Here is a 23,417-nt window from a genome sequence, read left to right on the forward strand (position 1 = left end):
AGGCAACCGCCACGAGGGTAAATATGTGCTTTTTGATAGCTCTTACTCCTTTTGTACATCTTTGCAAGTAAAGCTGTAAATTCGCCCTCTATCCTCAGCTCTTGCATGCAAATGTACTGTTATCCTTAAAAAAACCCAAACTGTGGAGTATTTGTACAGGATGTTTTAATCAAAGAAGAGAGTGATTCATACACATTAGATTACCTTCACAATATATTGTGTCGTGCATGCGTGTGTGTGTGTGTATGTGTGAGTGTGTGTGTATCCCCTCCTTTTACTTTCCTGTCCTTTTCTTTTGGGCCTCAGCAGGTCGAGAGGGACGGTTTGTCTGGCACTTCAGAGTAGTTCAGTAGTTCAGCGGCTACAGTATTTCTCAGGGCACCCTTCTTTGTTCAGCCGAAACGCTGCCGTTGCCTCTTCACGGGAGGCTGCAGGTTAGTGTGGCAGCATGCAGCACATGGGGCTGCTGTTCCCACCTTGCAGACTGGTTTGCACCCAAGTTCCACGTTTGCGGCAACCTAACACCTGTCACCGTCTGAACAAACTGCTAATTACCGTGACAAGTAGATGCCAATTCACCACTGTCTCAACGGTGTCCCAATAGCAAATATTTTCTTACAATGAATATGCAGAATCCCATAATCCAAGACACTGATCAGAAGAAGCTACCTGTGTCATGCACAGACATTTCATTCTGTTTTGGGTGTCTTGCCCTTACAAATACAAAACTGCCTTTTGTATTTGGTACATATAATGTCGGCCATCTTCTTAGGGTCTGTGCTCCCATCTTTTGGGTCTTGGCTGCTTCAAAAGCATCAGCATCTGTTCAGAATTTCATTCATTGTAACAAAAGATTTATAAGTTTCAAGCCTCCCTAACCAAGTCCCTAATTAAAGTCTTTCTAATGCTCCGCTTTGAAAATTGTAACAAGATTTGCGGGAAATTGAGAGAGCACATGGCCAGTGTTTGTGGCTGGTACCACACCACTGCAAAAGTGCATCAACCTTTCAAACGAGCCACAGAAAACACGCTAGCAATGGCCAACCGCTGCAGTACGTCCCCAAAAGTAAAGAGATGGTGAGAAGGCAGGGACTCGGCGCAGCCTCCCATCCCCCCGACACAGCCTCTTTCAGAGGCTGCCAGAAATCATTTCACCACTTTTAAGGTACATTACACTTAGCAGGACAAATGCCAGAGGAGGAATTTTGTGTGCTTGAATAATGTTGTAATTTACCTTATAACCAGTCTCATTACGACTTTGAGTGCTCTGTTGATTTACCTGGCTTTTGATTTAGTGGACTCTTTTTAAACGACTATTTAGGAACCCAGCCAAGGACTGCAGGCAAAAGACCTTAAACCCTTTTGGAGCTACAGCCACCTGTTCAGACACTGACTTTTTAAAATAAAGACAGACATCAGACAGCCAACACCAGGCCCGTATGCAGAAAGCTGAGACTGAATTAAACAAAGATGTCAGTTCTGGGAAGTAAATCCATAACAGTATACATGGCGTTGGCGCTCCTGTCTTTTACTTTGCTTTTGCCTCATCGAAAAAGCGGAGTCCCGGGCAGGGTGCTCCTTCCACGAAGAGGAAGTGACTCCCTGCAAGCGCGGTGCGCCGAGCGGTTTGTGGGTGCTGCAGCTCCCGGGGCTTTGCCTGTGCGCTGGCAAGCGGGGACTCGTTCCTGGCGGCTCTGCTTAGCGTCTGATCTGGCCGAAGGTGGCGGTACAGGGTGTGGGAAGGCGAAATCCTGGCTCCGTGTTTGGGGCGCTCTCGCATGACCTTGGGGTCCCCCCGCTGAGATTCAGGGTCTCCGTTTACACAGCGCAATGACTGTCAAATTAAAACATACTGATACTCTCTTCTGCTGTTCCTCCTGAGCACTATAAATGAAATATGCAATACAGTGGGCGGTTAAAAAAAAAACCAAACAAGAACACATGCATTTATTGGTTTTGTTTGTAAAATATTACTAAACATTTGGCAATTTTTAGTACTTGTACAGTATGGGCAGACTTATAAAGGAGCAGTGATAAAGCTTCCTACCAGACCACACACTTTAGCTCCAGCAGTATTTCATGTGTTTCAGACTTCTCCAGTTGCTGGTGCAGAGGGTGGCAACGAGACTTTTGCCTCGCCTAAAAATATTTAATCAAGCAAAGCCTGACTGGGTACACCGAAAAACAGGGATTCAGCCTGGCAGCAGAGCAGCTCCTTCCCCGGGGGAATGGAAACGTAAAATTTATGATGTCTGCTGGCAGCTGAAGCCTGGGGTACGTATTGATTCCTGCACGCTGTGCGGGTGGCTGCTTGTGCCTCATTCCTCCTCGGAGGCACAGGGAGCACACCTCTGTTTTCAGGCTGTGCAAAGCACTTTTTTTCCAGGTGTCTGTGATTCAGCTGTGAGGGGGGACAGCTGCGAGAGCCGGGGCGGTGGTAGGGAGTCCTAGGGGACGCAGCGCGGGGCACCACGTCACCCGGCAGCCCCGGTGCCGGTGCGTGAACTTGTGCTCGTCGGCGATTAGGAAGGGCCATGCGCGGCTCTCCCACCGTGACGGCAGCTCCCTTCCCTCTTGGCAAGCCCGTAAGCTTCCCCTGGAAAGTCTGCTTTTAGTGACAGCCCCCTGCTCCTCTCCCCGGAGTTGGGCCCCGAGCGCATCTCCTCCTTGAGCCAGATGATGCCCAGATCAAGCCAATCAGACCAAAGGCGTCGTGTGTCGAGCCATGCTCATTACCCGGTGCTGCCTCAGGGGCCCAAACAAACCTGAGGCCATCTCTGTCAAACACACACGTGCTACTGTACCATCTCCTTTTGGTGCCAAGGCTCCAAGTCCTTGCTCACAGAACGGGTCTGGTGATGGTTAAGTGTCCTTCGTAACATCCCTCCCTGCAATCAGGTACTGGCCTGTTTTGGACTCCCAGTTCAATGCTGGGAGCATCCCAGTTGCATGACCCGATGGGGAGCCCTGAGCTCCGCTGCTGCAGCGTGAGCCATCTTTTCCAAAATCTCAGCTGCGCGCCTCTTCACTTGTCAGGCAGCTGCCGGTCCTCACCGCAAACCCAAGCCTCTTTCTGCATTAGTTTCCTCCTGTTCTATTTTATTAAACTTGCATTTAAATGCACTATTGGTTCTCCCCAAATGAATAACCTTCCATTGTGTAATATTGAATTCCTTTGTATTAGCCCCTTTCCCCAGTGGCTCCAAATCCTCCTGTGGTCTGGTGCATTCCTCAAATTTATCAGCAGCCTCCCCTCCTATCATGATGTCATCGGTGTCTGGACACACAGCAACTCGATCCAACCTCCGGCTCATTTATATAAAACTCTTGAACAGAGCAAGTCCCAGCACTGAGCCTGGGGAGAGCCTGCCTGTTAGCTCTCTGCATGTGCATGGTCCTATTTATTGTACTTCTTTCTTCCCTACCCAAGTTTTTATCCTTCTAATATTGATACTCCAGTACTTGTATACTTTTTACTGACCTCATTTTTCTGATGCATGATCACTAACCTTGTTAAACTCCGTGAAACACAAAATCATCGCTTTAAACTTTTCTGGGCTCACCTTCATGAACTTCATGAATAGTTAGGATTTGGACTTCTGTAGCAACAATTTTGACCATGGTCCCTTGTGCCAGATACTTGCAAACACCAGTTCATACTTAAACCTCCCCACCAACCCCCCCAATTTTCCCCAGTACTTTCAGCATCATAGGACAGCCCAGGGGATGTGGGAAACTGGGGGAGAAAGGGAACATTTTCCAGGTGGTGAAATGAGGTATCAAGGGTTTTTTTCACTTATCTGGGGCTACGCACTGTTGAGGAGCATCCTTTACATTTAAACTAGGTAATGAGCAACTACAGCCTAATGGTAGAAAGCAGAATACCTGCCTCTATTTTCACCAAATATTGAGCTGCTCAGTCTTTCCAAAGTGAATGGCCTTGGACAGGGATGAAACTTGTAACTTTTCAGCCTAAAAGATGAAAGTTATAGAAAACTGTGTGCTGTTGGAAACAAAGGGGTTATGACGGAGACCCTGAGCTCGGCTGTCTCCAGCAGCATACTCCTTCAGCAGCGAAGGCAGTCTTTTGGATACGATATTCAGGTGGTGCCTGACTCACAGCAGCCACGGAGCCAGGGGGTGCCTCCGTGGCGGGCTGGCTCTGATCCTAGCTCCCAGCACAGCTCTGTGCAACCCTGCTGGTTCTAGCTGTCCAGGGATGCCATGGACCTTGGCTAAATCCTGCTTCTCAGAGAAATGCCCTGCTGATGAGGAGTTTCTGCGAAGCCCCTCCATCAGCTTGGGAGGGACAGAAATTTCCCTTTACCAAGGGGAATTGTGAAAGGCTGCCAAAAGATTGAGCACTTAACATATCCCTTTACCTCTTCACACCTTAAATCTTTTCTCCCTGACTCTTTTCACACCATAGTTCATGTACAATAGGTGTTTTCTCTATAGGGATGATTTGGCTAAGGGGACCAGCATCCTGAAAAGGATTGCCAAGCCTCTGTAATTTGGGCAAGGATCTAAAAGTGTTTAGTTCTTCGTGTAGCAAAATGGCATATAAGCCCAAAGCTTTTGTTCCATTAGCTAATGGCAGAATTCCTGTTTTGTGACACCCCTGTATGCTGAAATAGCCATCTTGAAGAACAAATGCTGGAAATTAAAATCTTCTCGAGTCAAGCTTCCTCATTAGCAGCCTGCCTGGCTAGACTCTAGCTTATTATTTTTTTCTGGTGTGTAGCTGTAAAGAGAAAACCAAGGAGAAAAATAGGCAATTAAAATGCATTAAATTGATTTCCAAATGAGCATGCAGAACTAGAAAGTCTCAGGAAGATCCCCATCTTTTCTGTTGCATCTGTTGCTGCATGTGAGAGCCAGAATTCACTAGCAACTAGAACAAAGTATATTTGCAAACATTAGCAGGGTCAGACTTATATCTAGGATCCTTCAGTCAAGCCTCTGAAAAACAAGTGTATGAAGTCATTGCATTTGCTTGGCAAGCACCATTTGCAAAGCAGAACTTTTCAAAGGCCCCACAAAAATTTTTCAGGATGAACTCCTTAGCCTCAGCATTTTAAGCATCAGACTCTCAGCTTTGCAAAGCCCACGAATCATTTTTCTCATCATAAGGAAAACACCAGAAAGCAAGCACCTTGCCGACCCCTCTTGGTTCTTCTGCTCTAAACTGTGCTCCAGTGCAACAACACTACAAGCGTTATGAAACAACACAACACCATGACACCAAACACTCGGGCTGCTCTGCAGCTGAGGGCTCATCAGCAGGCCATTGCTTCTCAAGCTAATGCAGATATATAAAATGCAAGCCCTGCAACAGTTGAAGAGACACCATGAAGATCATACAAAAGAAGCCTTTCCTTTTCTTCACTTTCAGGACTCTCCTGTTCACCTAAGAGTCCAGTTTAGTTTATCTTTGGGATGCTTTTTAAGTACACTAAGCAAATTACAAAATTAAAGAAGCCTCTCAACTGTGTGAGAAGAAGGCTCCCCACAAATGTGCACGTTGTGTGCAAAACCAAACAGCCCAGATAATGCAAATGCTGCCCAGGGCAATAACACCTCTGTTAAGCAAACTATGAGGTACAGCAGAGAAAGAACAGCCTCTCATACCGACTGATGCAGGCTGAAGCTATCCACCAAGCAGTAACATGGGAGAAAACTAGAAAAGAAAAAGAAAAAAAGCTGACCTTTACCAAAATAAGATGGAAAATGAGAGTCTAAGACCTTATTCTGGGAAAGAGAGCTATGAAAGGAGAGACCAAACATGAAGGCTGGTTCATGGGACACTTTCAGACTTCTGCTGGGGTCTAGAAAATCCACAGGCAGAGGTGCGTCTGGGGGCTCAGAGCCACTTGCACTTATTGCTGCTAGCTGAAGGGCTGCTGCTCAGCTGCCCAGCATTAGTGCTCAGAGCAGTCCCTAAGACCTGTGCCACAATGAAACACTTAGTGTTTCTCAAGTTACATGAGTCAAAACTGTCAAGTCTGGAAGTCTGGGATCTGGCTCCGGGTTCTGCTGGCTGCACTCCAATAAGTAAACGCAGACTGATTTTACAGAAGTGGCCAGCAGTCTCCAGCAGGACTAAGCAAGGCCATGCTCACCCCCGCGTAGCCTCTGCTCTCGCCCCTGCAAGCCCCTCCACTTGACGCTGGCTGCAGAGGACCAGGGCTGTAGGGAGCTCTGTAACACCTTCGTCTGGAGGCTCCTGTATCCAGCCTCACCTCTTGAAATGCCAACAGCAGGGGATTAGATGGAAAGAGGCCCCAGAAATTGCACACGCACAGAGCCATCTCCTCCATTTGGAGTTCATGGTTCGCAAGTCTCAGTGGCCTCGCAGTGAAAATTTGTCTTGAGGAGGAATTTGAAAATGGTTCAGAGTTCCTGGGGCAAAAAGCCCAGTAAAAGATGCTGCTTCTCCTGGGGTGGATGAAAGAGCCAGGGCAGGCATTAAGGCTGGTATCATTGGTAGATCAGAGGAGGGTAAAGGCAGGGTATTAAGAGGCCAGCTTAGGATAAGCGTGGAGAGGCCAAAGCATGAACTCCCAATTCAGTCATGAGGGTCTTTGGGGAACATTAGGCTCTCCGAGGGTGTTTTGGGGGGTGTTAATGAGGTGATGTGGAGGAGGGTTGGAGTAGATAGGGGAAGGGCTGGCAGGACATGGTTTCACAGACCTGACCACATGGCTAGGTCTGGCAAAGCAGTCATGTGGATTTTGATGACTCAGAAGTGACAGGGAGGGGAACATCCTGCTGACATGAAACATGCTGCCCTGCTAGCCCATCTCCATCCTACAGCAGAGCATGGGCAACAGCTTTAACTAAGATTCAACACACATGGGAATCCATTTCTTTTGACTTCAGCCACTACTGTCTGGCAAATCTGGCAAAAAGCTGTTAAAAGCAGGCCTCGACATTAACTCTCCAGACTCTGACAGCCTAGCTGTCTCCATGGCTGCTGAAGCCCTCTCCATAGATGATTGCAGTAAATATTACCTGTGATAGCTTTGTGCTAAGAGCTTTTTTTCCCCTCCTTTCACCCCAAATGAACCTGATGATAGAAACTACAGCCTCTCTTCAGACAGCGAAGGTGCCAAACACCCAAGACTTTAGTTTGAACCCAGCCCGGACAGACCACTGTCAGAAACGCCACCACGTTTCAACACCTGCACTGTTTTAAAATAGTCTGTCATGCAGAGAACACACCTCAGTTTGTAGGTATTGAGATGATCTAGTTTGACCATGACTATATTGGAAAGAATCCTTCTCATCATAGTGATTTCTGCCTCAGCTGAAAGATTTAAGACTAAGATTAAAAAAGACTCTTCTTTCCTATGCTACTGAAACACAATTTCCTAAAACAAGTACCGAGCACCTTGCAACAAGGGGAGTTTTTGTTGCTTATTGAGAAGTCTATTACTACACTGATGGCAGGATTTTATAGTTATTTGTTAGCTTCCACTGCCCTCTTCTGGTTTCTGTTAAAAACTCAGGTTTAACGAGAAACTTCCTGGAATTGCCTCCTAGAAATAAAACAGCAAGGCAAAAAAAAGTGTATTTATTTTCACTCTGACCCACTTAAATGTATCAGTCATTCATACAGAAACTGACCCCATTTTCTGAAAATGCGAATGCTGAATTAGAAGGGAAAGGAGTTTGCAGGGAGGTAGGAATGCTACTCCTGGCTAGGCTGAAAGGCCCATGGGCATATGAAACCATGCTAGTTTGCAGAATTGTAAGGTTTTCCTCCCTTTCGCTGCTCTCCAGCAGTAATTTACAGCTATTGCAATCATAATATTGTGCTGAGAAATTTCAGGTCTGTCAGTTACGTCCGTGTTAGTCAGGTCTGACAGCATGACCATGTTTTCCATTGATAGGATTAGGAACAGACTTTTAAACTGTTCACACGCTGGCAGAAAGGCAAAGCAGCGAATGGATTATCAGGGTCTGGAGGGGAGCTCTATGGGGCAGCGTAAGGGGGCAAGAGGAGGAGACGGGAGCACTCACACCAGTACCAAGCCACAGGGCCTCAGGGCTCTGAGTAGGGCAGAAGTCCCTGCACGCCGATTTCCTACGCTCAGAGACTCATGTGTTTATTCCTAAGGTTGTAGTCATCAGAAAGATGAGAAAAAAATGTAGTGACGGGTATGGAGTCTAAGTTTGACTGAATAACTTCTAGTGTGTCCACCCCCAAGCACAGCCAAAAACCACGCTGTATTTTCACAAAAAGGTTAAATTAAAGCTGAAGCAATCTCTAAGGTAAAGTGCCACTCAAACAAATGGGAGATGAAAAAGTCCCAGGTTAAAAGCAAAGGCTCAATACTTTGTGTAAATGACACTATCAAGTTAAACATCAGCCTTCCCCTCTTCACCCAAAGATTTTAAGTTAACAGGTTTAACATCTTGATGAAGACTCTGCCTCCTTGTAAGAAAGAGGCTCCATTTCTTTCCTCCAAGGTCACTTAGAGGAGCTCCTAGGACCCTCCTTCTCACCTATCTCTCTACTCCCATCTCACTGCCTCATTTCACCTGCCTGACTTCAGCTTGAAAGTGCTTTGTAATTCCACTTCTCCCCACCCTCCCCATTCCTGTGACTCTTCTTCATCTTTCCCCACTTTCATCCGTTCTCGATGAAGGCAGAAACTTTTCCCTTGTAACTAACTCTCTTAATGGATAACGTGGCTGTTTCCCTCTCTCTCAATAACCTGTAGCTTCTTCTCCAGCATGCTTCTCAAGGCCTGTACCTAACGTGATTCCAATAAAGATTATTTATTTGTTGCTCCCATCCTCTTCTTTCTATTCCCTTCTGACTGAAAGTTTTGGCTGACCAACATGAAATCCCTTAAAAGACTGGAGTGAGTAAAGTGAGTGCTTGGCATTTTCTGGAAATCAGACTCCTACTTAAAAGTGAACATCTTAAAAAGAGCAGCATTCAAAATCTCCAGTCATTTCTAGTGGACAACCCTCCAACTAGTAATGACAATTGCTGTATTTGAGAGAATATGGAAATTATTACACTCTTCCCCCTTAACCTGCCTCATGTTTCTAAGGTCTTAGTTCCTGCCTAGAGTTTTGATACTCTCTTTGAAACTTGCCTGCTATGAAGCTGATTAATTCTGCTGTCTTCCAGACTTTCAAGCAGCTCTCACCTTTTCCCTCTCTTGAGGATAGGTAAGTTCCCACACTTTTCAAACCTTTGAACACTATCAAACCAGAAAAGGAGGGATGCAAAGTAGAAGAGCTAGGAGATGTCTGGGATTCAAACAGGAATGGCAGGTAACAAGAAGGCTATAGAGAGGCATTTGTTTTTTGTTTTTCCCCAAGCTGCTAGAGGGCTCTTTACCTGATGCCCTCCCTTCCAAAATTTCTGCAGCGACTGAATGGGCAGTGCATGTGCTGAATTCAGCTCCCCCCAAAAATCATCCACAAGCAGCTGCTCAGTCACTGTCTTCACATGATCATCAGATGAGTCTCTCTCTTATGGAATTTTTGTGTTCCATCTTTAAAAATAAATACAATAAAAATAAAATTAAGTCTTGACTATAGTCACCAACGCTGACCCACATGCAGATATGACTATGCTTGAGTCAACAGCTACCAGATCAGCAGGCTGCAATTTCAAAGAGGATGTAGACACCCAGATTACTCAGAGAGCAGGAGAACAAAGAAGTAGAAACAGTAGAAGGTGCCAAGGAATGTCTAGGGGCAGTGAAATGATCTAGACATCTTGCAGTAAGTCCAGCTCACAAGGGAGACCTCGCAGTGTGCCCAGGGTGGCTCCAGGTGGCATGCTATGAGTGCTGGGTTTGGCTTCTGCTTGGGTCAAAGCAGCATGTTGCGCTTAGGGGACTGCACCTCCATGCTGAGTGTTGGGTAGCGCAGGAGCACGCAGACAAACTGCATGGACTTGGCTGAGGGTTCTTCCACCATAACTGCAAGCAACGGCAAGATTTCTTTCCACTGGATTAGGAGTTGCTTGCTCCCTCTGCTAACCATGGCTGAGAGTTAAGTAGTAAGGTACAAGGTAACCAAAGAGAGCAGGAATTCAGTGCCTCCAAGTAGTAAATCCTTTCTTTCCACATTGGCAAACCTGAGGTGGAAGCTGTGGAGAGCTGAACTGATACAGAGGCATAGAAAATTTTTGATTTTCCACCACATGGGGCAATGCAGTATTTTGGGGGGATTTTTTTGCTGTGTGTCAAGAGCAAAATTAAGTTTTCCCACATGCTTCTTTTTCCTCCTCCAGCCTTTTGCTTCTGAAAGCATTTCCTGGGGCTGGTCAGAAGCCATGTGAAGCACTGCAGTTTCCACCATCACAGCCCCCGTACCCTGACAGAGCTGCCTGTATGACGGGCTTTCCTTTAATAAGCCTTTCCCCAATTCTCCAGCAGTGAATTCCATCACTCACCATGCTCATATGTCTGAAATGGCAGAATGAGTTACCTGCATGTCAAGAAGAGAGACTCGCCCTACTGAGTAGATCAGTGACTCCAGCTGGCTCTGCATTACCACTGAGGTATAACCTCTTTCTCCCACCTCACCTGCCATTTCCAAGTAATTGCTTTTGGACAGATGGTACGCTAGCAGTGTGCTTATGTGACTAGCAACTTGGCTTTCTTCCCGCTCCCTGTCAAAAGAAATCTGCTTCAGGCTACATAGAGATAGCTTATTTTTCTTTGCCCTGCTTCCAATCCAGCATTACAAACCTGTTTACGTAGCACCTGATTGTTTCAACAACAGGAAAAGTTCTGTGGCTAGGGACTACTTACACCTATGTCTCTTGACATGCGAGTGGGTGCAGCTGGACCAAAATGCTAAGACGCGTTTATACAGTTGCTATTCTAAAGATAACGTGACAATGCCTATGCAGTGCTGCAACAGGCAAATTTGTGGGGATTCTGTTTGACAATGCTGGCAGAGCATACTCTGTTTCTGATTTAGGAAAAATGTCTATGTACAGTCTTATAACATAAGCAGGGGCAGACTTGATAGTAGAGCTAGTCAAAAAGGTATAGTATTTAGACCATTTGAGTTTGTTTCTTTCAGGCTCGTGTGCCTGAGTTTGGTTGTAACAAACGATTTCCCTCAGTAGTTCTACTCCCTTGGGATATGCATAAACTTAAAACACTCTTTAGGCAAACTTATTTTCTGAAAATGTTATCAAATGGCTTTTTTTTTGGTAGGATTTCCACTTCTTTTTTTATTTTTTCTCTTAATCTGCACAAGTTAAGGGCATCACAAACCTAAGTTATTGTGAGCAGCAGGTGACATTTTTTGGATTGCCAATAGGATTGCTTTGGTTGCATTTGGATAGGGGTAAGTACATACTAGACCACATCTGTGTTACCTATCTTGCCTCTAACACTCAGAAAACTTACCTCCTACAGCTAGGTTAAACTCCAGTTGGCTGGGATCAAGATAAGCAATTCTATTCAAAGGACTATCATATGGAAGAATCAATATCCTGACAAAAGGACAAGGTACTTTGGGAGCCAGAGCCCATGGGTGGAAACACAAGTGCGTGTATAGCAGTGTTGTTCTTGCAGGCAAACTTGGAATTCAATGGCAAAAGAAGGCAGCAGCCAGTGATTACATGTAGGGGAGACAACAGCTCATTTTCGTCTACTGAGCACATGTGACACAGAGGTTTTCCCCAGGGGAGCATCTTGATGGAGAATTCTCAGATCTTTCCTTCAAATAGGCAATAGATGATCATCATAAATACATAACATATGGGGATGCTCTTAGCCCTTTTAGGTTGACTCAGAAAACATCCATTAGCACCCCCACCCTCCAAGCCCAAATGGCCAGGAATTAATTTTCAACAGCCTTTTGAAGTAGTTATCTATAATTTGCTTCCACACAATGTGTGTTTACTTTGCAAAATCAAATTCATGCTTGTAACCCAGAGCGAAACACCACAAAACACAGAGGGACCAGGGAAAAACTAAATGTGTACATTATAGAGAAACAATGGAAAGTAGTTCCACAAATAAGAATTTCGATGGTCTATTTTGTATACCGCTTGCTTAAAGCTACAGGAATACTGTAACCAAAGTCCTTGTAATCATTGGTACTTTTCTCCATAGAAAAGGAAACAAACCTTGTTAGTTTGCTGCTAGAGGAATAAAGGCCAGGCCATAAATACTTATCACACTTAGCAGCTCTGGAAAATAATGTCACCTCTTCTTGAAGCAGATGACCTTTCTTAGAACTCAGTAATGCAAAAAAACTAAGTGTTCCTAGAACCAGCCTTTTCCTAGCCAAGTTGAGGTTCAGCGTCACAGATCACAATCTAAAATTGAAAGGATGCTGGAGGGCAAGAGGGGACTACAATAAGGAGGAATCTCAGCTGCAGTTTTGCTAAAACCTGGTCAGGAATGGAAGAATAAAGAATTTGAGAACATGCAACTGCAAAGTGCTCTCTCTCATTAGGCTGTTCAAGGCATCAGTTTGCACAACCTCTGCTTTAAAACCTCTTGATCGAAACTATGTTTTTGGTCGATGGAGTAGCAAATGGGTCTTTCAGTGCGATTCCCTATTTGAGAAAGATTGTGTTGGTAATTGGCTGAGCAAATTCCCACTCACAGTAACAGCTGTGAACCCTGCTGAGGGCATCTGCTGGGTAGTTAATACTTGTTGGGAAGTATCTCACTTTAAGTGTGTTTTGTTTACAAAAGAAATTCCTATGCTTTTTAACACAGTGTTAAAGATATTGTGCCTCCTGTTTGTTTACATATAATGTTCGATCTGTGTTGTCTTTGTTCACTTGTACTGATTTGCCTCCCTACAGGGGGCTAACATTGAAGGGCTTTTTTGATTGCCTTCAAGTTTCAATTGAGTTATAATAATAACAGCCTAGATACAGAAAGGTTATTAAATGAAGTGTAATAAGAGACTGCTGGCCAAATTCTTTGCTCTAACTGGCAAAAATAAGGAGAAACTTCACCTAAGCTAAAGCTGGAATGGACGCCAGGCAAAGCAGGACCTACAAAAGCAGGTTCTGCATCAGTAGCGTGAGCAGAACGGCCACTTGGCCTTCTGTAGCCGACACTTTTCAAGGGACACTGTCTGCCCAGACGCTGCTGTCAGTTTACACAAACTCTAAGTTAAATTCCTTTGGCCTGCAGGGGCTGTTGGAGCCACATTAATACCTTTGAACATGAAGGGATGCAAGTGCAAAGCAGATGCAAACCTCCTTCATGTTCTCTTGCCAATATAAAACCCAGGGATAGAGCTCTGTGACAGTGGGAAAAAGAGGTCACATCAGAGAAACTTTAACAGCACATCTGCAAAGGCTCTTAGGAATGCCTGTAATGTCAGTTAAACAGTGAGCCCTTCCCCAGACCTGACTCACCATCATTCATGTTGGCAATACGCAGGTATAAAGGTGATCAGGCACAAACAGCCTCAAACTCTGGCGACGTTTGAGAAGGAAGCCACCAGTGCACTGCACGCTGGCACAGGCTGAGGTTCATGTTCATGTGGAGCTGGAGGATGATCCTAGGAACGCACTGTCTAGTTCACCAGCAGAAAAGCTGAGGCTAGTTCTTCCTCAACGTAATTTGAATGCCTTGACACAGCAATATGGTTGCAAAGGAGTACAGGGACTACACTGCTTAGGTCTACTCTCTAATGCATACAAACTGCTCAGTAAGAGCAGTATATAAGGAAACTATCTCCTCCTTGTCTATAGAGGTTGACCTCCATGACTAACAGTTGTCTAACTACATGGTTGAATATTAAAATTCTTGCTTAAATACTTGTAGAACTGGTATCCAGTCTGAAACTGTTCCCGATTGCAGAGTTCCCTCTTGCAGAGGTGTTTTGAAAGGAGACTGAAAAATGGTTAGGCCCATACTATTTTACAGATACACGGTAAGGGGACATTTACAGCACAGGCTGGCTCAAGTGGATGCCTTCAATCAAAATAACACACACTTCATGTGTACATACAAAAGCAAGGGCATGTGTTTGGACAACCACTATGAGAAATTTTAGGAAGAAAGTGGAAGACATCACACAGTTGAACTTTGATGGTATGTGTCAAAAAGCTCAGCTGGAACATAAAAACACTGCTGTAAACACTCACATTCATGGAAAAGCGCCACAGATTTAATGTTAAGTATGCAAGGCTTCCATTTTTGGCTTCCATTTGCAAACTAATACTTTCTTCAGTAAAATGTTTTCCAGCAGTTACAGGAACACATCAGTTTAGAATAGTGTCAGAAGAAATGGCATATCATTATCAGTACTCATGTTTGCAGGATCTCTTCTCTCCTCCTGCGTTCTCCCAACAAAATACACAGGAAGTCCAGACAAGGTTTAGCTCATAAGCTTATTAACATGGTCTAAACAGATTGATATCGTCAAATATGTTATTTTAGTGAAGAAGTATTTCCTGTTCACATCTCGCTCTTTCTATCCCAATTCTGAAACTGTTTTCTAAATATGTTTTCAAATTGATGATTACCATTCCAACAACAACAAAAAAAGGATATAGCAGCTCACAAAAGTAAACATTTATTTAATACCAAATAAAACTAAGGTCCTTATGGGTGTAACTTGCAGATTCAAGGCTTAAATCTCTGTTTATGTATGCTGATATGGTTCCACAGACTTATTCCTGATATATACTGATGTGAACTGACAACAGAATGAGATTCTCAAGAAATCATTTATTCACCTGCATACCAGACCTGTTACCATCCTATTCTCTTTGGAGAGCCAGGCATTGCAATGGTACTTAATTTACTTTGTACTCAAATCCATGATACATTAAAGCTTTCTATTCAAAGATATCATATTACAATGCTTAAATTCGGTGTTGATACTGCTACCTGTAAACCACTGTGGTAAGGTAATGCTACCCCATTATGGGGCTGTGGCTGAGTGACATGAATGAATATAAAACAAACTCTCCTGGTATAGATAGTTTTGCACTGACTGACCCTCAAAAGCAAGGTAAGTCACCTGAGTCAGACTTCTGCACAGTGTTCAAAATAAAGTGCTAGCTGAAACTAGACCTTTGCTGTATCCTGAAAATGCTCTAAGCAGGCACTCTAGAGAATTGACCCCACTTCTGAAAGCCTTGTATCTGCGTGTAGGATCTATACATTTGCCATCACATTAACCTCACAGTTTTAATGCTGAAGATTAGTATGTACACTATAAATTCCGTACACATGGATATGACTATCTCATACAGCTGTATTAAGATAGTAATATCTCTTTCATATTGCTAATTTGATTTCTGATTTTTCTCATTTTCTGGCTAATGTCAAAGATGGGGTGTTTAGATGAAGGATGACCAGTTCTCTTTAAACGCTTGCTTACCCACTGAATCTTACCCATACGGTTGTGAGTTCACAGCCAATAAGACAAAAAGGTCTGAAGAAAACTTCATTAACGTCTCAGAACTGCACACTGTTGACTTTTCTTAGTTAGCATGCCTATTAAGTACATTAATTGGTCCAAAGAAATTACCACTTACTGGGAAAAACAGAAAATTAAAGCAAATCAGCAACAAAGGAGATCACAGGATTAAGCTAAAAATATAAACGAATGATACCTTGCAAAAAACTACCTAAAATGAAGAAACGCTTCTGCTAGTACAAAAGAATAGTGACATCTTGTGGGGATTTTACAGAAGTGAGCTTGCAGAGGGGCAGAGCAAACTAGTCTCATTACTGCAACGTTAAACAATTAAAAGAAACACTACTATAGTTCAATACATGTGTCATTAATAATATTTGGTAGAAACTAGGCTTTATTGCTTTTATAATGAGGAATGAAAATTTTAAAAATAAAAAGCAGATAAACAGCTAGTAAGAAAAACTTCCAAAACAAAATTAATGGAGTGGAGTGTAGTCCAAATAGCTCCGCAGCAGTTCCCTCTGCTCTCCCAGGAAGTAGTTATGTTTCTCATTATATATATGACTCATCCAATATAATAATGGTATAAGGGAAAAGCCGTAAGAGACTAAACAAAGAATTATGCTGTAAAGGCATACAGTCAAACTTAAAAGTGACATCTGTATTAAGTGCTTAAAAACACATATATAAATATATAATAAATAAAGCATGGATAATTATGCCTTTCCTTTCCACCAATTAACAGACTATGCCTAATTTGTTATATATACTTCTTGAGAAAGCAAATTTATATCAGAATGGGAAATTAAAGTAATATATCCTTTATCCCAGTACAGTATCTAAGATTTGGATCCTTCAGATTGTATCAGATCGGAGAATATCACTTTCTGGGACAAACATTCAACTGTTGTAAAGTGTTATAACTCAGTGAAGACACCTAGCTCTGACAGCTTACAACAAGCAAAAACTGTTTGATATTTTTTAAGCAAGTTTGTACCTGACAAACTGAGTTATAAAAACATAACATTTACAATTTAGAAGATGATAGATTCTCCTACCATAATGCTCATGTGTTCATCTTGTTTCCTTTTACCTGAGTAACCTAAGTAAACAGATTACAAGGCAATTTAAACATATTAGCTAATACAAGATTTACTGGACTTCTGATATATAGAAATGTACTTTGACACTATTTGCAGTTTTACAAATACAAAATGAATAAGAATTTTTAAACATATTTACTGAGCAGCCATGTCTTTGACATTCTGTACAAATCAAAAGGTGCAGTGGAATTATGTACAGAAATTTTTTATCATTTAATTTTTTGAACAGATTTTGTGCAACCTGGCTTTAATGTGCATTTAAAGAACTGCTGTCAACATCACAGATCTGTTATATTTACTGATGCCAGAAATGGAGAGTACAGAAAAGGACAACAGCTCCTAAAGTAATACTGTGCTATGCAGGCATCTGTACATAATTCAAATAGTGCATATTAATCAATGTCTGATGATGAATAATATTTAGCAGCTAATACAGACAATGGCATTTACAGCTACTAGGTTTGTTACAGTAAGTATGGAGGAATGAACTTTTCTATATATAAACATTAAAGGAAAGGACTTGAATTCATTAGGAAGTTATGTAATAATTAAAGCAGCTTTCAGTTCAACTTGCAGAAGATTAGTGCAATAGGAAAAATTCCTTTACAGTAGCAATGAAATCATTCAGAAGCATTGTCAACTCAAAGAAAATTCAATTTTATTTTATAATCATAGCGACTGAAAGTAAAAAAAAACCAACATGAAGAAAATGTAGTTTATTTCTGGTAGTCTTATTAGTGTACTTCTCTGTTATAGTATCTGTCAGCTGTTTCCTCTTTTTGTGCTCCATTCACTCTATTACTTTTGACTTTTATTTTGTTAGTCCACCATAAATCTATAGACACAAAAGCACAGTGAATGTGCAATATGTAGACTGGCATGTGTGAAAAACCATAGGAATATGTTCACTTTTACGAGGTAAGCTTGGAGTAACTTGGAGGAGAAAATTTGCGCTTCAAGTACTTGAGAATGTAAAGTGGAAGACAGCTTACAACAGTGATTGCTGACACTTTCCACAGGAAGGTCACAGTTGTGATAAAGGCAACATCTGCAGAAATAAAAAAGGAAAATAAATAATGGGAGCTGATAACATGGAAGCTGGGACTTCCATGGTGCAAAGTCAATAAATCTCACTTAATTGTTTGCTTATGCCATTGTTTAAGACCATGCAAAAAAAATTAAAATAAATAAATAAACAAACAAACAACTGGTTATTTGGAACACAAAGAGAGACAGTCAAGCTTAGCATTTTATTTTTGTCGACTGACTAATCTATTTTTTCTAGACAGGGACTTCATTGTCCCTTTATGCTCTTTAAACTGCTTTGCAACACAAAATTTTAGGAGAAACAGGATCTCAGTGTAATAGCATGACTTTTTCATATTAAAAGGTAAGCCAGCTTATTTATATTTCTACAACTAAGAATTTTTTTTACCCACTATAATACAAGCTCCCAATTAGAAATTCTGCTACCATATTAGATGCCTTATTCCACATTCAGATTGTTTATTTTTGTGTGAAACAGGCACAATAACTAAGCTGAATGTTTCTTAAAACTTTAGAGATTAAAATATATCCTCAAAATTAAGAGAAAATTAATTTAATTTACTTATTTTAGTTATATTGCCATGAACCACAGCCGAAAGCTGTTTTTTCTGAAAAACATTAAAGAGGATGGTAATGTCCTACACTTGCTGCTGAAATTTTCTGACCATATTTACAATGGTCAGATTGAAGTTAAATATCATGAAAAGATCCCAGAACCCAGATAATCCAAAGAATAATTTTCTCTGCTTTTCTATTATTTACAATTGTATATATTGAATGATTTACTATTCAATAAATTTTCAAAGATTTTTTTTTGATCTTCAAGAAAAGTTAAACTCCACCTACCTAAGAAAGCTCCAAAAGACACTCTGCCTATACCTGTTTCATAAAGAAGGAAAAGGAAAATGAAGGGATAGATTTATAGAAAATAGGAAAGTTACATGAAAAAAATCAGGCAGAAGATTAGCTACACAAAAAGGCAATGAGAAAGATGTTAGCCTTAACTGAAATATTATCACCTCTCATATGAGGATCTGAATTATCTCAAATTACAGATAAAGCAAAACAACATTTTGAAAATAGAAAGATACTATATGTGATCATGTTTTAAAAATGTAAGTAGCCAGTTTTCGTACATCTCTTGACTTCACAGTATAATTTACTGTATAAGCAACCTAATTAGAACTCAAAGCTTTAGACATCAATGAAAATTCACTTCAGAAAGATGCAGTAAAAGAAATGCTTTACTGCTCCAATTCTGCTCATTAATACATACTTTGTATATTAGATTTCAGTATTTAAATTTGGTATACAGTTTTTGCCTAAAACGGCTTTGACATACTAAAAGACTATATAACATGTCTTAGGGATGTGTCTAAGCAGGCCATTCTATGCAATTAACTCAAATAAAAACCTAAAAAAATGATTTACTTCCATGAGTCAGAGATGTGGGGTAGTACGAAGCATTCGTCTTCCTAATCTGAGTTGTCATACTCATGGTATCATTTCTTTTGAGAGCTGATGATGTTGTTCAAAAGAAGTGAAATTATAGAAAGAAATAGTTTATTTGCCTGTAAAATCAAGCCACTATTGGACTGGATTATTTTCCCTGATACAAGGAAGTTTTTCTAGACCCTGAATTGCAAAGGTCCATCACTTAGGTTTATATTACTTTGCATATACAAAAGAGGCTCTCCACACACACAAAATTATAATTTGACAGATTAAGTAAGAGTAAAGCATTAAGCAGAAGCGAGCCTAACAAACATGTTTTCTCAGATGGGCTAGTAAACAATACACAGTACAATATGCCTCTACAACAGTCCATGCAATTGCAGCCTTTTTAGTGCCTTTAAAATACTCTTCAGTGAAGATGAAAAATACAGAAGTCAAATCCGCAAGCCGTAAGAAACCAGGTAACTGTTTTGTTATTCATTTGGTCAGACTTGACTAGCAAACACATGGAGATAACAACGCACTCCCCTTTACAGGAAGGTTTTTGAGAAATGGACGGTCTCCATGTTTTCACACACCTGTGAACACCGCTGTTCTCACTGAGCAATACCTACAAAGGATGCAGGGACTGGCTGTTACCAATACTGAAGACTTACAGAGGTGAAGCAGCAAATTCTGTTTTATGAGAAGTTACTGGAAGCTTGGACCAAAGAGAGTACTTGTACCTGTTCTTGCTTGTTCCTTTCATTTGCAATCTGAGTGCGGAGATTCAGGAATCAACCCAATACTCTCTATTAAACTCTCTGTATATCAGTGTCAGAGAAACAAAACCAGAGAGAAAGGAAACTCTGGAAAACCTGAAGGAATGCGTAATACAAGTATCAAAACCAGCAGGCTTGTTTTTTCACTAAAATTAGACTCTCCTGAAATCTGGAAAGTAACAAAACACCTGAGACAGGCATTGAAGCATTTACTGTTTATAAAAAAAAATATATAGTGTAATAACACTTCCCTAGCATTGAATACATGGGACATGAGTGAGTGAAAGCAGAACTCAGAGTCCTAGAAACTAGCATGTAACATTTAATTTTATTATAAGAAGTGATAATTTAAGAAGAGCAGTTTGCTCATCAGTTCCTGGAGAACATAGGGGAGGAGCTGGATTCTATTCCTTGTGAGGCATAATCAAAATTGTTCTGTATGTTTCTGTAAATTACATCTGTAAAAATCACACTATGGCTGAGATACCCATTTCACTGAAGGATAACTTGATTTAAAAAAAAAGTCTTAGTGCAGTTGGCCAGAGTTTATTTTGATGCTCAGATCCTTGACTGTTACGACTTGCAGTTAAAATTTGCTCCCTCCTTTTATCTTGTGAACTAAGAATAGAGTTCTTTTATGAACAATTAGAACCATAAGACAGTATGACATACTGCAATTTCAAACAAAGCAAAACTTAATATAAGCTTAATATAATTATGAAATTGAATGTTTCTTAAATAAAATATCCTAATAGCCTTCTGCCACACTCTCTAATTAAGCGATATGTAAGCTCTTTTAAGCTTTTGGGTTAGATCTAATGAGATCCACTTGGTCTGGTTCCTTGGAGCAAACAAAATAGTTTATCAACTTGGTGAAAGATCCTGAAGAATCCTGAAGATTAATTTTTATTAAATCATATCCATTTCAGTAGTGCAAATCTCAAAGCCAATTTAAGATAAGCAGTTTGGATTGCTGCTGGAAGATCAGACAGAGAAGGAGGGAAAACATGTATGGCTTGAGTAAAGTTTATCACCTAGATAAATCATATTAACAGGAAAAAAAAATCTGTCAAATCCTGAGAAAACAGGACAAGAAAACATTTTAACCCAACAGGAAATAAGTCTAGTTTCAAGTTGTAGTCATATTCCTTATGGAGAAAGCTGTATTTCACAAAGCGTAACACTCATAATGCCAAATGAGAAAAACAGTAAGACAGTAAGTCATAAAGCACAGTTCTTTGCCAAAATACTTTTACTATTACTCACCAAAGTATTCATTTAGAAATGCAAGAGAGGCCACATAGCAGCCAAGACTGAGGAATTCAGCCACCACCATTAACCAGTGCCATGTTCGTATGGTCAGTGCAACCATCAAGAGCTCAGTCAAGATTAGGGCAGTGAAGGAAATGGCAACAACATGTACAAATTCAGATTCAAAAAGCAGCAGGGCTCCATACATCAGAATACCACCTAGAAAAGGCACACAAAGTTAAAAATATACAGTGCAATGAAATTTTAGTGTACCATCTTCCACAACTGCACACTGAACATTTTATTGCTTATTATGAAAGCTTTCTCTTAATTTTTATAAGGTAACAACACTGAACTTTGTAAGAGAATAGCAGTCATACTGTACTTTGTGGGTGAAACAGAACAACGGAAGTCAAACAGTAAAGAAATAAAACTATTAGAATTAAACACCTTTTTAGTACAATATATCTGATGAACCGTTAATTAACCTCATTTTGTCTAGTGCTACAAATAAATGAGAGATCGTTGAAAGTGTAATTACTTTTAACTGATTACATAATTCAGATTTCTTCAACAGTACTTCTGTCATTCCATGAAAGAAAACTACTGTGTAAGCGTATGCAATGTGATAAGCACTCATTAAAATTTTTCCGCATTAGCATTTAATTAAAAACATGTCCTTTTTTAGGCGACATGCACCAATAAAAACACCAACCCACACTGCATTGTGAATAGGCCTGGCACACTACAGGAATATCGATTTACGAGATAAACAGAAAGCAATATATATAACTGTTGATGAAATGTTAAGCTTTGGGAATTCAACCTGCAGCTGAAAAACAATACTGTTAATAGCAGACAAAAAATTCTCAGTTCAGTAAAATTAAGAATCTCTCCTACCTTGGTAAATACTGATTAAAACCCAGATGAGGAAGGTCTTAAACGACAAAGATCTTCCCTAAGGCAAATGAGAGAGGATAGTTAAACACAATTTAAAAAACCTACTTGATTCATATATTTTTAAGTAGCTAGGCACTAGAGACACAAATATATAAGTACGTAAGCACTCCTTCAATTGATATAGGCTAAAAAGGTTCTATTGTTTTTATGATTCATCATTACAAACTTGTGTAGAAATCACATGAAGCCAAAATCTGGGGTAGGACAGTTAAGGCCTTAAATAGAAAAATCTAAATTTGAGCTTGCAATGCTATAGCTATTTTTCAGATGGATAATTACAATGAAATTATTATTTTTTAATTTAAAATGTTTTTATCTCCTTATTCAAATGTATTCATCAAGAAAAATAACATTCTGTACCTACTGACCTAAACCTCAAGCAAAACTGTTTTTACTAGTCACTTCTGAATATCAGATAAGCTATCTGCATTTGTAGAATTAACATGACCACTATTTTAAGATTTCTGTAAGTAGCTGTTACCAAATATTGTCATCCTATTGTGATAGTAAATAAACTATAGTTTGAATCATATGCATAAATCAATAATTGTTGCACATGTGCATATGATCCTTGCACCCTGTGAAAGTATTGATGAAATACATTAGAACTGCAGCAGAGTCAGAGATAAGCATTTAAAAGGAAAAGATGGCAAAGAAAGTAGCCATTTTATCACAGAAGAAATGATCATGCCAGAATAGGTGAGAATCAGACCATTGCAAAGAAATGTGCTTCAGAAACATTGCAGCTGTAGAAAGTGATTAATTAACTTGCTCTATTACTTCACTATAGATGAAGTGAAATACTTCACATTTTCTGGATACATACAGTTAATGATGAGCTGCTAAAGGCATTTTCCTAATTCTGAATGTAGTCTAGAATGCTGGTGACATATTAAATAGGAAAAATTTCTGGTACAAGGGAAAAAGAAACATTACTTTTTTTTTTCCCACTCCCTCTGTGAGTGTCTACTTATTTTCCTTTGAGTACTGGGCACTGCTTCCACCTTACACCACAGCTCCTAATTAATGAGATTTGTGAAATAAGAGTTTTGGTTCACTTTTATGAAACTACAAAGGGTAAATACACTCCTGAGCATCTAGCAAATGCTGCACATAAGGCAGTGAACCATTTTCAGACAGAAGTAGGGAGCCCTCTTGCTGGTACTTCCTTTTCAGTTTTCATCTCTGTATTCCTAGCTATAACTCCATAGGAGACACAGTAACAGCAATACTGAATCACTGTGTCCTCCAGGGTATGTGACCACACCTGCTTTTCTGAACTTTGCTTATTTTCTCCTGTTCCTGCAACAGAGAAAGTGTGTCAATGACTTGTGGCAATATACCTTTTTTCTTTTAAACTCCAAAGAGCTTTTTCAGCACTAGCATAGCCCAGAAAAGAAAACAAGCCCTAGGAATGCCATTCTAGCCCATGTCAATGTGTGTTTGA

The 23,417-nt window shown here is 40.7% G+C and overlaps 1 protein-coding gene across 2 annotated transcripts in view; it reads right to left on the minus strand.

Moving 5' to 3' along the window:
- Positions 1-17,129: 17,129 nt before the first annotated feature.
- ATP9B (ATPase phospholipid transporting 9B (putative)) overlaps positions 17,130-23,417 on the minus strand; it is a 177,416-nt gene continuing 171,128 nt past the window's right edge. Inside the window, exons 27-29 of one of the 2 annotated variants that reach the window (XM_067290949.1) lie at positions 21,911-21,968; positions 21,026-21,229; positions 17,130-17,544 (exon numbers count right to left, since the gene is read on the minus strand). In XM_067290949.1, coding sequence (XP_067147050.1) covers positions 17,408-17,544; positions 21,026-21,229; positions 21,911-21,968 — 399 coding nt within the window. In that variant the 3' untranslated portion in view covers positions 17,130-17,407. Of the gene's footprint in view, positions 17,545-21,025; positions 21,230-21,908; positions 21,969-23,417 lie in introns of those variants that run through there. The other variant, XM_067290950.1, reaches the window with a different exon arrangement.

This window comes from Apteryx mantelli, chromosome 2, assembly GCF_036417845.1.
Source record: "Apteryx mantelli isolate bAptMan1 chromosome 2, bAptMan1.hap1, whole genome shotgun sequence".
NCBI lineage: Eukaryota > Metazoa > Chordata > Aves > Apterygiformes > Apterygidae > Apteryx > Apteryx mantelli.